The 18,440-nt window shown below is 41.2% G+C and overlaps 2 protein-coding genes across 2 annotated transcripts in view; both read left to right on the plus strand.

The window, feature by feature from the left end:
* Positions 1–8,216, plus strand: part of QARS1 (glutaminyl-tRNA synthetase 1) — a 53,942-nt gene extending 45,726 nt beyond the window's left edge. The window contains exons 22-24 of the mRNA XM_070738071.1: positions 239–305; positions 3,651–3,776; positions 7,968–8,216. Coding sequence (XP_070594172.1) covers positions 239–305; positions 3,651–3,776; positions 7,968–8,018 — 244 coding nt within the window. The 3' untranslated portion in view covers positions 8,019–8,216. The remainder of the gene's footprint in view (positions 1–238; positions 306–3,650; positions 3,777–7,967) is intronic.
* A 6,939-nt stretch (positions 8,217–15,155) lies between these two features.
* QRICH1 (glutamine rich 1) overlaps positions 15,156–18,440 on the plus strand; it is a 36,331-nt gene continuing 33,046 nt past the window's right edge. Inside the window, exon 1 of the mRNA XM_070738084.1 lies at positions 15,156–15,241. The gene's annotated coding sequence lies outside the window, so the exon portion shown is untranslated. The remainder of the gene's footprint in view (positions 15,242–18,440) is intronic.

The following is an 18,440-nucleotide window of genomic DNA, read 5'->3' on the forward strand; positions in this document are numbered from 1 at the left end:
TTCACAAATAAGGTGGCGAACATATCCAACACACATTCCTCCTCCTATTTTCACCACCACACCAACCCTGTGAGATGTGTTGAACTGAGAAAGAGTGACTAGCCCAAAGTCATGGCTAAGAGGAGACTTGAACTCACAGTCTCTTAGTTTCTAGCCTGGTCCTTTCACCACTAAACCAAACTGGCTCTCTTTTCCTCTCTCCCATTGTAATAGTAATCTAACTTTTTGACTTACATAGGTTCCTGCATAAGAATCCTGAAGACTCCACAGAAGTGCCAGGAGGGTTCCTGAGTGACATCAACCCTGTGAGTTCTGGACCAAGAACTATTGCTAACACATACTGGAATGAGCAAACTTAAGATTTATTTATTTATTTTATTTTATTTATTTTATTTATTTTATTTATTTTATTTATTTTATTTATTTTATTTATTTTATTTATTTTATTTATTTTATTTTATTTTATTTATTTATTTATTTATTTATTTTATTTATTTTATTTATTTTATTTATTTTATTTATTTTATTTATTTTATTTTATTTATTTTATTTATTTTATTTATTTTATTTATTTTATTTATTTTATTTATTTTATTTATTTTATTTATTTTATTTATTTTATTTATTTTATTTATTTTATTTATTTGTCAAACAATTATAGGGTGATAATTTGTACAAATTAAACATTAGATAAGTAATGATAAAAAGTAATAAAAGAAGACAATAGGACAGGGACCATAGGCAAAATGGTGCGCTTATGCATGCCCCTTACAGACCTCTTAGAAAGGGGGAGAGGTCAATTGTAGATAGTCTAAGGTTAAAGGTTTTGGGGTTAGGAGTAGAAACCACAGAATCAGGTAGTGCATTCCAGGCATTGATTACTCTGTTGCTAAAGTCGTATTTTTTGCAGTCAAGTTTGGAGCAGTTGACATTTAGTTTAAATTGATTTCGTGCTCATGTGTTGTTGCGGTTGAAGGTGAAGTAGTTGTTAACAGGTAGGACATTTTGGTATATGATTTTATGAACTATAATTAAGTCGGAACAGAGACAACGGAATTGTAAGTTGTCTAAACCAAGAATTTCAAGTCTGGAGGAGTAAGGTATTTTGTTGTGAGAAGAGGAATGAAGGACTCTTCTTGTGAAATATTTCTGGACTCTCTCAATTGTGTTGATGCCAGATATGCAATGTGGGTTCCCATACAGGCGAGCTGTATTCTAGGATTGGTCTGACAAATGTTTTGTAAGCTCTTGTTAGCAGTTCAAAATTACCAGAGAAGAAGCTGCGAAGGATTAGGTTAACAACTCTTAAAGCCTTTTTGGCAATGTTGTTGCAGTGGGCTCTAGGACTTAGGTCATTGGTTATGAGTACTCCAAGGTCTTTGACAGATTGAGGGTTATCAATAAGTTCAATTCCTCCAAGTTTATATTTAGTATTCTGATTCTTTTTACCAATGTGTAAGACAGACCATTTAGTGGTGGAGATTTGAAGTTGCCAGGTTTTAGACCATTCTGCTACGTGGTCAAGGTCTTTTTGAAGGGTAGCAGCATTGTCAGCGGTATTAAATAGTTTGACATCATCTGCAAAGAGAACGCAATTGCTAGTGATGCAATCGCAAAGATCGTTTATATATAGTATGAATAGTATGAGTCCTAAAACATTTCGTTGAGGGACACCACTGTTAACAGGAGCAGGAAGAGAAGTGGCACTTCCTATTTTGACCACTTGTTGTCTGTTAGATAGGAATGCTGTTAACCAATTGTGTAGTAGTCCAGAGATGCCGTAGGATTTGACTTTCAGAAGAAGTTTGTCGTGGACAACTGAGTCAAAGGCTTTGCAAAAGTCGATATAGATCGCATCAATTGGATTACTTTGGTCAAGTTGAGTGGTCAAAATATTTTTACAGTGTAAGAGTTGTAGATTACAGGATATTTTTTTTTCTGAAACCAAATTGTTTATTGGAAAGTAGGTTATTAGCTTCAAGGTGGAGTGTAATGGATTGGTTTATGATTGATTCCATAACTTTGCAGCTGACACAACACAAAGAGATAGGTCTGTAATTTTCAACGTTGCTTGGATCTCCTTCTTTGAAGATAGGGATGACTGTGGCAAGTGACCATAGTGTAGGTAGGGAGCTAGTACTGAAGGATTTATTAAAAATTATGCTCAGAGGTGCAGCCAAGGTGGAGGAGAGCTTTTTTAAGAAGTATGCACATAGTCCATCTAGCCCAATAGATAAAGATGGTTTTAGGTTGTATAATGCCTTTCTAACGTTATCTTTTGTAAAATCAATTTGTGTAAGATCATTGAGGTTATTTGTGGTGCGATTAGGAAATGTTGGACACGAGCCATTGTTGTTAACAAAGACTGAGCTGAAGAAGGTGTTAAAGAGGTTGGCTTTAACTGATTCATTATTATGGTCTATGTCGTTTGGTCCTTAAGGGGTGGGATGGGTCTAGAGGTTTTGAGTTTATTGTTAACAAAGTTGTAGATGGCACGAGTAGGTCAGGTTTTCTTCTTGGATGATGTGATAATTGGTACATTCAGTCTTTATTTGGTGACACAAATAAATAAATAAAGATAAACCCAGACTGCTGTTCCTCAGTGTGGGGGAAGATAGTAAGCTGCAATTAAGGAAGTATAGCTTTTGTCATTGAAAAAGTAAAACACTGCAACAAAGTTTAAAAATATGGGATTGAATTTTTTGGAATAAACAAGATTCAAGTATAAAAGTAAAAACAAAAAGGGTTGATAAAAAAAATAATACCCAAGAAGCTTCCAAAGAATGCAGAAGAGAAGAAAATTTCAATTCGAATTTTACTGGGTGCCAGCCATCATTTTAGGAATACAGTGGTATCTGTATCTAAGAATGCCTCTACTTACGAACTTTTCTAGATAAGAACCGGGTGTTCAAGATTTTTTTGCCTCTTCTCAAGAACCATTTTCCACTTTCAAACCCGAGCCTCTGAAACTGTAACCAGAAAAGGCAGGGAGAAGCCTCCGTGGGGCCTCTCTAGGAATCTCCTGGGAGGAAACAGGGCTGAGGAAAAGGCAGAAAGATGCCCCTGTGGGGCCTCTCTAGTCATCTCCTGGGAGGAAACAGGGCCAGAAAAGGTGGGGAGAAGCCTCTGTAGGGCCTCTCTGGGAATCTCCTGGGAGGAAACAGGACCAGAAAAGGCGGGCAGAAGCCTCCGTGGGGCCTCTCTAGGAATCTCCTGGGAGGAAACAGGGCCTCCACCCTCCCTGTGGTTTCCCCAATCGCACACATTATTTGCTTTTCCATTAATTCCTATGGGAAAAATTGCTTCTTCTTACAAACTTTTCTACTGATCATGGAACAAATTAAGTTCATAAGTAGAGGTACCACTGTATACAGCAGAGTTTGGAAATATTCATGAATGGAAGTGTGCTAATCAAAATGAGTCTGCTTCTTCCTATTCCTATCCCAATTTAAAGTATATTTCTTGAGAGGTCAGACACACCAATATTAGTGGATACATACCAGACTATTGTTATGAAGAGTTAAGACTTTAGGGAAGTTGCTGATTTTACTCTGTTGGGATAAGGAGTATTAAGCAAATCTGCCAGGGAAGAAAAAAAATAAATTATTTAAACTAATTTATCTTTGTCTTCCTTTTTCCTTCTACTCCAGAACTCCCTTCATTTAATTGAAGAAGCTCTGGTGGATCGATCTGTATGTGGAGCCAAGCCATTCACCAAATTCCAATTTGAGCGGCTGGGGTATTTTTCAGTAGATCCTGACAGCACAAATGCAAAGGTAGGTTCCACAGAGTTGCAAGAGCTGGGGGAGACTTTCTTATAAAGCAGAGGTTGGCAACTTTCCTCTGTGTAAGAAGACAGAAGCTAGAACTAAAATTAGAACTAGAATTCTTCATTGGCCAAGTGGTGATTAGACACACAAGAAATTTGTTTCTGATGTGTAAGCTCTCCAATGTACGTACAACAGTAGTGATAAGCAACAAAGTTATAGTCACAAGAAAGAGATAGAGAATAGGGAAGATGAGAATAATAATGGCAATACTGCCCTTTTTTGATAGTTTGAGAGTGTTGTGGGAATTAGTTGTTTAGCAGGGTTATGGCATAGGGGGAATTATTATTATTATTATTATTATTATTATTATTATTATTATTATTTATTAGATTTGTATGCCGCCCCTCTCCGAAGACTCGGGGCGGCTCACAACAGTAATAACAACAATATAGTAGTGGAACAAATCTAATATTAAAAAAACATATAAAACCCTATCATTATTTTTTTAAAAAACAAACAAACAGCACATTCATACCAAACATAAAACAAAGTATAAAAAAGCCTGGGGGAAAGGTGTCTTAACTCCCCCATGCCTGGCGGTATAAGTGAGTCTTGAGTAGTTTACAAAAGACAGGGAGGGTGGGGGCAGTTCTAATCTCTGGGGGAGTTGGTTCCAGAGGGCTAGGGCTGCCACAGAGAAGGCTCTTCCCCTGGGGCCCGCCAAACAACATTGTTTAGTCGACGGGACCCGGAGAAAGCCAACTCTGTGGGACCTTATCAGTCACTGGGATTTGTGCGGTAGCAAGCGGTACCAGAGGTACTCTGGTCCAGTGCCATGTAGGGCTTTAAAGGTCATGACCAACACTTTGAATTGTGACCGGAAACTGATCAGCAGCCAATGCAAGCCACGGAGTGTTGAAGAAATGTGGGCGAATCTTGGAAGCCCCACGATGGCTCTTGCGGCTGAGTTCTGCACGATGTGAAGTTTCCGAACACTTTTCAAAGGTAGCCCCATGTAGAGGGCATGAGCGACTGTGAGCAATGACTCCCTGTCCAAATATCTATCCTTGTGTTAGTTGTTCTGGTGTGCAGTGCTCTATAGCGTCGTTTTGAGGGTAGACATTTTAACTGTTTATGTCCAGGATGCGTGGGGTCTATAGATATTTTCACAGTCCTCTTTTGACTTGTGCAGTACACAGGTCCTTAAAGGAAGGCAGATTGGTAACAATTGTTTTTTTCTGCAGTTCTAATTATCTGTTGAAGTCTGTGTCTGTCTGGTTGCAGAGCCAAACTAGACAGTTAATGGAGGTGCAGAAGACAGACTCAATAATTCCTCTGTAGAACTGAACCAACAGCTCCTTGGGGAGTTTGAGCTTCCTGATTTGCACAGAAAAGAACATTCTTGGTTGTGCTTTTTTGATGAAGTTTTTGATGTTAGGTGTCCATTTTAAGTCTTGAGTTATGATGGAACCTATAAACTTGGAGGTCTACACTGTTGATACTGTGTTCTCTAGCATAGTAAGTGTTCTGGTTTCTGGTAGAAATTTAGTAATTACAAATAACTCTTATGAAATGCATCATTTCATGAATAAAGCAACTCCGTTTATTTCTCTGCTCTCCTGTACTTCAACACATTCCATACAGCACTCGGTCCGTTATCTCTCTCTTAGCCGCATTTCTCACATTCCTCTTCCTGCTTCACTTAAACAAGATTTATTTTCCTAACCAAATAACTTTGAAAAAACAAGCAGCACTGACTGAATACAATACAAAATACTTTGGCTTACTTTAACGTGGGGAAAACACATCCATTATTCTTTTTGGCAACGTTGAAACTCCACCCTTCTTCTCCACTGACCCCTTGACGTGCCAAATACATCACTACAATATTTAACCCATTCCTCTCCTTAATATCTTCTTCCAGACCTCTGCTCTCTACGTTTCTGGACCCTTCTGAATTTAGGGTTAACCCAGCGAGCGTCTGATTCTCCCTCACTAGATCCTGAACTCATAGCCCCATCCTGTGGCTGGCCTCCCACCTGTTCTACTACCTGTAACCCCAGGCCACCCACTACTTCATAAACACTATCTGAATCCGAGTCCTCAATATCTTCATCATCCTCCAATGATCAGGAGTATGTACAACAGTAAGAGGTAGTAGAATGGGTGGTAGAATGTTGTCTAATACAGTAAGAGGTGGGAGAATGGTAGAATAGTTTATCCTAAAATCCACCACCATTTCTACATTTTTTTAAAACCATGCTATCTCTGCCATTTTTGCCTGGGCCTAATGGCTCACTCTGAACAGTACCAGGGAGGGCTCTTGTTTCACCCATGGTGAGGCAGCCAGTGAAGTCCTCTCTCCCTCATTCTTATAGGCCAGATCCATTTCTTTTTGTGACCATGGGCCAGACTGATATCATACATTTATTTGGATTTCAGCAAGAACAACATGAAAGGAGTATGTGGGTTGGGATTGTTGGTTATAAACAACGGCCTTTATTATATTCTTTTTCTAAATATTCCCATAGTGCTCAACTTCGATCTGGTAACGTTATTAAGTGGCCAATGAGATGTTTGGATGTTCTGGCCATCATTGAACAATCCTCTCAATAGAATAGAATTGAATTGAATTGAATTGAATTGAAATTAATTGAATTTTTTATTGGCCAAGTGTGATTGGACACACAAGTAATTTGTCTTAGTACATCATATTATTATTATCATTATTATCATTATTATTATCATTATTATCATTATGTCAATACAACACAGCAAACGAGATCACTATGCTGGATTTCGTATTTCATCACCAGTCGGGTGCTTTCCAAGCACCTAAGACTGTGTGATGTAGTGGCGAATTATGTTTGTTGATCCCAGTAAAGCGGCCTTTTGCAATTGATAGATGGAGATTTTGTCAATTCCAATGGTTTTCAAATGTTCGCTGAGATCCTTTGGCACTGCACCCAGCGTGCCAAGTACCACTGGGACCACATTCACTGGCTTATGCCAGAGTCGTTGCAGCTCGATTTTTAGATCTTCGTATTTCACTAATTTTTCTAGCTGCTTCTCCTCAATTCTGCTGTCCCCTGGGATTGCGATGTCGATGATCCATACTTTCTTTTTCTCCACATAATTTTTATTATTATTATTATTATTATTATTATTATTATTAATTAGATTTGTTTGCCGTCCTTCTCCAAAAACTCGGGGTGGCTCACAGAATAAATATAGAAACAAAGCGTACAAAACAAATCTAATACATTAAAAAACTACTGCTGAAAAACCTATGTATTACTCAATCAGACAATCCAATCACACCATGCATCACATTATTGGTCGGGGGGCCAAGATCTCATTGCCCCAGGTCTGGCGACATAAGTGAGTCTTCAGACTTTTGTGGAATGCGAGGAGGGTGGTGGCAGTACGAATCTCCAGGGGGAGCTGATTCCAGAGGCCCAGGGCCCCCACAGAGAAGGCTCTTCCCCTAGGCCCCGCCAAACGACATTGTCTGGTTGGCGGGACCTGGAGAAGGCCAACTCTGTGGGACCTAAGCGGCCGCTGGGATTTATGCAGCAGAAGGGGTCCATAAGTAATCTGGTCCGATGCCATAACCCATGTATGCTCTCAGAAGAAAAGATAAGTTCATCAAGAATCATAAGGTATCATATGGGAGGTTGCTGAACCCCCGTCACAAAGTTTTAGGAACAGAAAGGAAGGGTCATTCTCTAAAGTGGATATGAAGATGGAGGAGAGAATACTGATGCAGTATTCTAATGCAGTGTTTCCCAACCTTGGCAACTTGAAGAGATCGGGACTTCAACTCCCAGAATTCCCCAGCCAGCGAATGCTGGCTGTGGAATTCTGGGAGTTGAAGTCCCAATCTCTTCAATTTGCTAAGGTTGGGAAACACTGTTCTAATGTAATATTAATGCTCTTCTTGCCTTTCGAAAGGCATTAAAACACCTCTATGCTGGCAGGCCTGGGGACCGTGAGTGACAGTTTCACTCCGGCCATTAGTATGAATGAGAGATTATTGTTTTTATAGTGTGTATTATTTATTTTCGGAAAGTTTTGGTAGTATTTATTGTTCACTGTGTCTATTTTTACCCTTGTAAGCCGCAAGGAGAAGGGCGGCCTATAAATCTAATAAAATCAATAAGTAAAATAAAATAATGACCTTTGTTTCTTCTCCAGCTGGTCTTCAATCGGACAGTGACCTTGAAGGAGGATCCAGGGAAAGCATGATGGCGTTTCCCTAATGATTTCTCAACACAGACAAAATTCCTGGGATGTTATTTCTGCCTCTTTCTCTGGAGGGGGGAGGGGGCCATTCAGCCCAAGTACAGTTTTCTACTAGAATGCTACTGTTGCCTTAATGCACCATCCTGAACATTACAATCGATTGCACCAATAATCATCATAATAAAAATGAGCTTGGAGAAATTCTGTGTTGATGATGATGGGATGGGAGATTGTGGGTACAATGGGATAGTCGAGATTGATGGTTGCCTTTACATGGTCAACTTTAGCATGGCAGAAATTTTAAAAAGTGCATTTATACCACAAAGGTCTGGCAAGAAAAGGAGTTTGTTCTCACCTTCAGGTAAGAAAGGAAACCACCCACCTCTTGCAAAGCCACTGGCCAGTTTTAACACTAAGCTTGATTTAGCCCATTCTCACATTTTCTATATTTACAGTTTTTTAAAAATAAATAAATAAATTAAAAATAATTTTTATACAGTATGATGTGACATATCATATATCATTCTTTCGATACTTTTTATCTTTTCTCTCTGTCCACTTTCTCTCCATACAGACCAGCTACTTAAATTCAAGATTTAGAAACTGGAAATATTGGAAATTATATCATTAAAATGTAGGGGAGAAATTCTACATTTTAAAAAGATCTGCAATGAACAACAGCAACCATTCATCAACCATTTATTTCTACAATGTCTTCTTAAAGTTTTTAATATAATAGAATGGAGTAGAGTAGAGTAGAGTAGAGTAGAATAACAAATTGAAAGGGCCCTTAGAGATCTTCTAGGACAGACATGGGCAAGATGCGGCCCGCCCGCTGTCTGTGACCAGCCTGCGGAGGTCGGTCCAACTTTTCTAGATAAGAACCAGGTGTTCAAGATATAATCCATAATATATAATTATATGTATAATATATAATATAATATATAATTATAATTTATGATTATAATATAATTAACTCAGTTCTAGCCAGTATGGGGTAGAACTGAGTTAATTATATTAGTCCTGCCCTCTAAAACCATCCCAATTTCTCATGCGGCCCTATGGCAAAATTAATTGTCCACCCCTGTTCTAGGAGGTTCCCTGCTCAGGCAGAAAACCCTATACCAGGGCCAGGCAAAGTTGGCTCTTCTATGACATGTGGACTTCAACTCCCAGAATTCCTGAGCTAGCATGACTGGCTCAGGAATTCTGGGAGTTGAAGTCTACAAGTCATAGAAGAGCCAACTTTGCTTGCTCCTGCCCTATACCATTTCAGACAAATGGTTGTCCAATCTCATCTTAAAAACTTCCAGTGTTGGAACACCCACAATTTCTTGCGTGGAGGCTGTGACCCATTACTGGATAAGGACTACCTGTATCTGTTCTTCTAATTTCAATTGCCAGCTCTTGTGCGACCACAATATTATGACCCCCAAAAAAGCACTTGATACAATGCAAGGGTCCCAATAAGTCAGAATGTCTGTAGTTCACCTTTAGAATTGTTGCAGCATCCCCACAGTCACACGATCAAACTTTGGGTGCTTGGCAACCAACATGTATTTACAATGGTTGCAATGTCCTGGGTTCCCAGGGTTGTCATTTGGAACCTCCCTTTGGGAGCTTCTGAGAAGCAGAACCAATTTGGTGTGTGTTCTGCCGGGCTCTCTGATAGGAGCCTCCCGAAAATTCAAAGATACAAATTTCAGACACACACACACGTTTGAAAATTCAAAACAATGTTCTTTATCACAAAAGTCAAAATAAATTAAGCACTCTTTTTGTATTGCAAAGAGCACTCTTCCCAAAACAACCGGGTAGTCTGTACAATTTCCCTTAAGCAGTCAGTAAGTACTTAGCCAGCAGCTGTGGAGAAACTTCACACCCCTTCTTCTTCCAAGGAAGGGACACACACACACACACTGCTCTGCTTTGGTTTCAAAGGCGTGAAAAAGCAACAAAGCCCAGCACACAAGATTCCTGACGAAACTGCAACAGATATTCTTCCACAATGGCCAAACCCACATGCTGCTATTTATAGCAGCAGCCCTAATTACTGGAGCCCCACCCAAACACAGGTAACCTCCCTTATTTCCTGTAATATGTTCTTACTTGGTCTCTTCTACGCATAATTCTGCGCTTGCGTGGATCCAAAATGTCATCATCTGAAGCTATAGAAGATAAGGAAGATTGACTGCCTGGGCTGTGTGCCAAGCCCTCCTCTGCCGAGTCACTCCCACCTTCTTCGTCCGAGGAAACTAAACTCTGCACTGATTCTGTCGGCAATAACACAAGCCTGTGACATGTTGAATTTTCCCCTCCATCCACTTCCCCATTCCCTGGGGCAGGAGCTGGGTCAGAGCCAACCACAGTGTGTGTGTGTGTGTGTGTGTGTGTGTGTGTGTGTCAGATTGACTTAACTACGTGATTCAGTTAATAACTAGATTAACAGTGGTGGGGAAAAGGTCTTGATTTTGAGCTCAACTGTCAGATTAGAATAGAATTTTTTATTGGCCAAGTGTGATTGGACACAAGGATTTTGTCTTGGTGCCCCAAGTCTTCAGAGAAATCTACAAATCTAATAAATAATAATAATAATAACAACAACAACAACAATCATAATATGCTCTCAATGTACATAAAAGTAAAAGATACATTTCTCATAATTCAAAGTCTGCCTTTATTATCAGTTTACTGGCAATACCTATCCCCGAACTAATGGATAACCTTCCCAATAGCCTCATGACCTCAAATACATTTTAAAGAGGAGTGATGCTATCAGGCCTCCAGGGATTCTGAGTTGGACCTCTCACCTGTAAACATTGATCTGAACCATCTGCTCAGAAAGGAGGAGAGCTATCGCAACGGTGTGCTTGCCCACCCCATTTCTATACCCTACAGCCAATTCAAAAGGATAGCCCAATCAGTGATGAAAGCATCAAAGCATCTGGGAGGATCACCACTCCCTTCCTGGCTCTTAACAAAATATAATTGCCAATTGCTGTCTGTTCTTTATCTTAATAAATATGTTGCTTTAAAAAAAATACAAATCCACAACAAACAAACCTGGCAGTTTATTCTAGCGCAAAAAATTGGGTGGGGTGGGGAATTTTTCACATACATAAAATGGACACGTAACATCAAAAACATCAAAAAAGTACAACAAAGAATGTTTCTTCTGCTCCAACTCAGAAGCTCAAACTGCCCAAGGAGCTGCTGATCCAGTTCTACAGAGGAATCATTGAGTCTGTCATCTGCACCTCTATAACTGTCTGGTTTGGTGCTGCAACCCAAAAAGACCGACACAGACTTCAGAGGATGAGTCGCTCCGAGTCTTCGGAGATGGGCGGCATATAAATATAATAATAATAATAATAATAATAATAACAACAACAACAATAATAATCAGAACTGCATTAAAAAATCAATTACTGCCAACCTGCCTTCCATTGTATACTGTATGAGTGGGGGAAAAAGGGCCATGAATCCCAGCGACCGATTAGGTCCCACAGAGTTGGCCTTCTCCGGATCCCGTCAACGAAACAATGTCGTCTGGTGGGACCCAGGGGAAGAGCCTTCTCTGTGGCGGCCCCATCCCTCTGGAATCAACTCCCTCCGGAGATTCGAATTGCCTCCACCCTCCTCCTCACCTTCCGCAAGACTCTGAAGACCTATCTATGTCGCCAGGCATAGTGATCCCCCGATCGTTGCGAGGGTTCCGTTCCAGGACCCCCCGCAACGAGCGGGTTTTCGCGAAGTAGCGCTGCAGAAGTAAAAACACCATCTGCGCATGCGCAGATGGTGTTTTTACTCCCGCAGCGCTAGCGAGGAGCCGAAGATTGGGGTTCCTGTTTTAAAACGTCGCCGCCGGCATGGGCGGCTTGCCAGCACCCCCCCGGACCCCCAACCCGGGTTTGGGGGGCTGCTAGGAAGCCGCCCATGCCGGCGGCGATGTTTTAAAACAGCCGCGCCGCTTTCCAATGAGTCCCGAAGACAAACGTCAAACTTCCACGTTTGTCTTCGGGACTCATTGGAAAGCGGCGCGGCTGTTTTAAAACATCGCCGCCGGCATGGGCGGCTTGCCAGCACCCCCCCGGACCCCCAACCCGGGTTTGGGGGGCTGCTAGGAAGCCGCCCATGCCGGCGGAGACGTTTTAAAACAGCTGCGCCGCTTTCCAATGAGTCCCGAAGACAAACGTCAAACTTCTGCGTTTGTCTTCGGGACTCATTGGAAAGCGGCGCGGCTGTTTTAAAACATCGCCGCCGGCATGGGCGGCTTGCCAGCACCCCCCCGAACCCGGGTGGCCGGGCGAGCAGCAAGCGAACGGCGGGTGGCCGGGCGAAGGGCGGGCGAGCGGCGAAGGGCGGGCGAGCGGGTGCTGGGGAGGGCTTCTCGCCCTCCCGCCAGCAAGAGGGGGAGCGAACGGCGTGGGCAGGCTGCGGACAAGCCGTTCGCTCGGGCCGCTTCCCAGCTGGGAAGCGGCCCGAGCGAACGGCTTGGGCGGGAGAAGGGCGCGCGAGCCGCGGGCGCGCGGGCAGGCAGGCTGCGGACAAGCCGTTCGCTCGGGCCGCTTCCCAGCTGAGTACTCAGCTGGGAAGCGGCCGAGCGAAGCGGCAGCAGCGAGGAGTTTGCGTGGGCGGTGGGGAAACTCCTCGCTGATGCCCGCCAAGAGGGGGAAGACCTAGGGAAGCCGCCCAGCAGCTGATCTGCCCGGCGCCATCTACGCATGCATGCCCATAGAAAAAAGGGCACGCATGCGCAGATGGTATTTTGACTTCCGGGTTGAAAAATCGCAAATTAGCCTGTTCGCAATGGTCAGGGACGCAATAACCGGGGGATCACTGTATCCCCTTTTTGGCTAGTAACATTTATGTGTGATTATGATTGGGTGGTATTGACTGTTTTTTTTAAATGATAGTGGGTTTTTAGCTTTAGTTTTAATTATTGGATTTATACTACATTGTTTATTGTTGTGAGCTGCCCTGAGTCTTCGGAGAAAGGAAGCATACAAATCTAATACATTATTATTATTAAGTTATTATTTACTGACCCCTCGCATCTTGGACATAAATTATTTCAACTCCTACCCTCAAAACGGATGCTACAGAGCATTGCACACCAACACAACTAGACACAAGATTTTTTCCTTGAATGCCATCACTTTGCTAAACAAATAATTCCCTCACCACTGTCAAACTATTCACACTAAGGCTGCATTCCTATTACTATTAGTTTTTCTCTTTTTTAAAAAATGTTTTTTATTTTTATTTTTCTCCTCCATATATCAAATAGTTACATCACTATTAGTTTTTCTCATCATTCCTATCACCAGTCTCCTTCCACTTATGACTGTGTGACTGTTAACATGTTGCTTGTATTCTGATGAATTACATTAATATTTTTTCCTGATTGCTTATTTTTACCCTGTGACAATCATTAAGTATCGTACCTCATGATTCTTGACAAATGTATCTTTTCTTTTATGTACACTGAGAGCATATGCACCAAGGCAAATTCCTTGTGTGTCCAATCACACTTGGCCAATAAAGAATTCTATTCCATTCCATTCTGTAACTACACTGCTCAAAATAAATAAATAAAGGGAACACTTCAAAACAGAATATAATTTCAAGTCAATCCAACTTCTATGAAATCAAACTGTCCACTTAGGAAGCAACACTGATTGACAGTCAATTTCACATGCTGTTGTACCAATGGAATATTTATTTATTTATTTATTTATTTAATTGGATTTGTATGCCGCCCCTCTCCCAGAACTAGATGTGCAAATGAAATATTCAATGAGAATATTTCATTCATTCACATCTAAGATGTGTTTTATTTGAGTGTTTCCTTTATTTTTTTGAGCAGTATGCTGTAAAGAGAGACAAAAAGACAACTGCTGCGTGTGTAAGTCTTATAAACCAGTGTTTCCCAACCTTGGCAACTTGAAGATATCAGGACTTCAAGTCCCAGAATTTCCCAGCCAGCATTCGCTGGCTGGGGAATTCTGGGAGTTGAAGTCCAAATATCTTCAAGTTGCCAAGGCTGGGAAACACTGTTATAAACACAGCCAGGATTCCCAAGGGGTCAAGCAGAGCAGATCAGGAAACCTGGCCATGCGAATGAAACGAGGACGGTGGGAAGTAAGGGAATATGTGGAGGGTCGTGTGGACAAAACAGAAGCACCTCCAACCAGCGCTCAAGGCACAAGCGACCATAGTAGGCATGTAGCCTTACTCGTATAAATGCTTCATCTACAAGCATCGCCGATCGTCGGGTGCCCCAGATTCCGTTCTCTTTTTCCTCTTCCTTTTGTGTATTCAAGCAGACGCGATCAGGTGCGCGCCTCCCCCCTGGGAGAAACGCCGAGTGACCTTTTCCTTCGGCAGGGAAGGGTGGGAGCGGGAGAAACGAGCGACAACAGCCGGAGGCTCATCTGGACGCCTTTGGGGTGGGGGGGAGGATGTTCTTCCAGGGCTGGATGGCCACCAGGGCCTGTCCTTCCGCCGCTAACCCTTACCCTTCGGCGAAGCGGCGTGGCCCCGGAGCTGAACTTGCTCTTTGCTCGCTTGCGCTCCTCTCCTTCTCTTCTCCCAGAAGGGCTCCACCCCGGGGGTCACTGCACCTTTAACGCCCTGCACATTTTCTGCTGTGTACAAACACCAAAGTCTAGACGGAAAGTTAGTAACTCTGGGCCCTATTTAAGGTGGACTGCGCAGGGTTGCTAGCCGGCAGGGCGAAAGTGCCCGGCTGTCTTGGCACGGGCCAAAATAGATTTGGGATCTCTGGCAGAATCTCACTCTGGGTGTTGTGGGCAGAGGACTGAAGCAGAGTCTTTGGGGTGGTGCAACCTGTCGAGCGTCACCTGTTAAGGATGGCATGGGCCACCTTAAGGAGCAGTTGTTGGTGCTGTGATGTGGGAGGTTGTTAGCGAGCACATGGGGATTTTAAAGCAGCCTGGTGTTGCCTTTTAGCTAGGCTGGTCTCTTGAGGGCAAGAGACGGGTGAGATCCCTTCCTTGAAGAGGTTTTCCTCACTAGGTCTTGTAGTGTACAATGAGCATCTTCTGCCAAAGGGCAAATATGTAGATGGCATACCTCCGGTTTTGTCCTGAAGAAAATCCGGTGGCTCAGGATAGTGAAACATCTAAGAATTCTTCTTGCCAGAGATACCAGCCTGCACCAGCATCATCTCCCACAGTATTTGAATGTGTGCTGCAGAGCAGGTACCCATTCTTTTGAAAAGAAGACGACCACCCTTTGGTCAGGCTTATTAATTTCTAAGTGCTGGTATCAGATCTCTTTTCTGTGGTCCAATCACTGGAGTTTTGCTTAGGAAAGATATTTCCAGAAAGACAGTTGTTGGTGCAATTCTGTATCTGAACTGCATCTTTGGGGGTATGAGATTTAAAATTTAAGATTTAATTGGATTTGTATGCCGTCCCTCTCCGACTCAGGGCGGCTCACAGCACATACAGAAAACAATTCAATTAATACCAGTAATACATTTAAAACAATCCTTAAAAGTTCTGATTTAAAAAAGACTATCAGTACATGTACCTTCAAAAATTCTTCAAAATTCAAAATTCTTTAAAAAGATACATGTACTGTACTTTTTAATAATAAGGTTGTGTTCCTTCATTTGACCACTTGAGTCTTTTGGGGATTGCTAATGATTTGGTTTTCTGCAGAATACAGTCTCTATAAGCCTTGATAAACAGGCCCTGCTTGTTTTCCAACAGTTGGTTCAAAGCTCTCTACAAAACCCCCATTGCTGCCCAAATTTATCAAATAAAAAAGTTACAATTTAATAGCACAAATGGCTCAATTGGGCTCACATGGGAGACACCCTGAGATAAGTTTGCTGAAGAGAAGTTTTTATCTACAAGAAAAAGGGGAGAGGAAATGCTTAAAGATTCTGTGCTAATTTCTCCTTTGTGATGTAGAATTTATTTTGCTCCCTTGCAAACTTCCCCATTTCCCTGTATTAAGGCCTTTGGAAATGGCACTATGCTGAGACTGTAATCCTACCTACCCTCTTTCCAGATGTTTTGTAAATTGTATTTTGTATTTAAGGTGTTGTGTCCTACATCTGGATGCTTTTTCTTTTTATTTGCATGCATTTCAAATTAGCAAGCAGGCTTCCTGTAATTGCTAATATTGGAAAAAGTGAGGAACATTTTAAATTGTATGTAAACAAAGATGAACACACACTATTTTAACCTATTAATTGGTATATTTTGTTGAGCCTGAGGACAGGTTATGTTAAACATTCACTTAGGAGAAATGTAATACCTGTATTAAAAATATTCCCATAAATGACTGCAAAATAAAGTTTTCCTTTATTTTGTACACGGATCCTTTCATTTCTGAGTCAGTTGCAATGTGGCCCAGTGAGATAGCCCTTCTAAGATGCTTTTATTTATCTATCTATCTATCTATCTATCTATCTATCTATCTATCTATCTATCTATCTATCTATCTATCTAGTCCAATACACAATGAGGGTTTTAGTGTGTATATCTCAATATACACATAGTAAAATACATGATGAAGGTTATAGAGGAGATACTCATAGTAAAATATATCTAAGAAATAATAGAAAAGAAGATATAGGAATAGAACATATCAATGAAAGAATAGAAGAAGAGATATAGGAATAGAAGAAAGGTATAGGAGATGTAGGAGAGCAATAGGACAGGGGACGGAAGGCACTCTAGTGCACTTGTACTCGCTTGTACACTTGTACTCTATAGGTTGTTCCAATTAGTAATCAATGGACTGTTTCTCAAACACAACAACTATATTTCTAAATCTTTTGACAAGGCTGTTCCTTTTTTGCCTACCAGAAAGTTTTTGCTTCCTCTCTACTCCCAGTGAGTTTCATGCATCTATCAATGGTGTCCATTTATTGTGGCTTATTCTTTTTTCTTGATAATTGGGGTTAGGCCTGACAGTTATCTCTATGAATTTAAGTACCCACATTATAATCACACACAAAAAAGCATCTCATCAATTATGTCTTAAGTAAGCACAAACCTTTGAGATCAGATTTTAGCACTAAAGGGGGAAAGGAATAAGAACTTTTGACAGTGTGTAAATTTTCCTAAGCAGAACTTCTCTGTGAACTCCTTTAGATTATTTTCTTAGTGCTGCTGAAATCCATTATCATTCAGTATAATGCTCCAGAGCAGACACAACTTCAGTGAATATTGCTGATTGGAAGGCAATTTGCCAGAGTGAAAACAGCAGACTTTAATTCCTTACTATTTCTTTCACTCCCAAATTAGAATCCATCTTAAGAGGTAAGAACGTATCATTCTGCTCAGCTGTTGCACTACCAATATTAATATGCATATGGTATTTTCTCATAGATTACAAATTGTGGGGCTTTTCTTGGATGGCAAATGAATAGAAATATTCTAAGTATTGAATATGACACAGATAAAATGTATGAGCTGTGTTAAGCCTTTATTAGAGGTGTTAGAACTTCAGAAATTGTAGGTTGCTGAAACAGGATGCTGAGGCCAAGTACACTTTCATAAGAAATAAATCCAATTCTACGATTAAATTGTAATAGGCTGTGTACAGTGTTTAGCCCCTCCAGAGGGGAGCAGTTCTTTCTATGATTCTTCCAGTCACTCGTCTTTAACCATGTTATAGAATTTTTATTATTAATTTCCATGGTGCGTGTGTTATAGAAAGTGTTTTGTAGAAACTTTCTGCAAAATTCCTAGTACTATTACAATTTGATTGTTCCGTAGACTGGAAAAACTGGTGTGAGCTCTCTCTCCCCAGAACACATTTTGAGTTCCCAGGGTGCTTTAAATTCTCTTTGCCCCAGGCTGTCACTTACAATATGGGTGGAGTTTCTTCTGCGAGAGGCAGTATTTCATTTTTAGGAGTTTTCACAATGTATATGAGAAAATGTTGTATTATATGAAGTAATCACTGGGCAAAGAGAACACTTGTCTAGGGCAGAATAGAATGACCACATCGAGAAGTAAAATACAGTACTGTACTCGCAAATCCAGGACTTACAAGGAGGAAGCGAGGAACCAATAAGCCTGTTCTCTCCTATACTTCTTTATATATCCTTCTCCTACTCCTATATCTTTTCTTCTATTCTTTCATTGATATAATTTATTTCTACATCTTTTCTTCTATTCTTTCATTGATATAACTTACTATAAGTATATCCTCTGTAACCTTCATTACGTTTTGGACAAAATAAATAAATAATAAGTAAATAAATAAATAAACGAGCGAAGGGCTACAATCACCTTCCCGCAAGCCCTTTTTTGTTCTTTAAACTTACTCCCACCGCTCCTCCTTGGCGCGTCCCTCACAAACCCTAACACCCCCCCCCCCCCCCCAGCCCAGGCGCTGGTCCGCTTTAAGGCAAGGGGCGTAGCTCGGCGCGCA

Source organism: Erythrolamprus reginae, chromosome 2, assembly GCF_031021105.1.
Source record: "Erythrolamprus reginae isolate rEryReg1 chromosome 2, rEryReg1.hap1, whole genome shotgun sequence".
In the NCBI taxonomy this organism is placed as follows: Eukaryota; Metazoa; Chordata; class Lepidosauria; order Squamata; family Dipsadidae; genus Erythrolamprus; species Erythrolamprus reginae.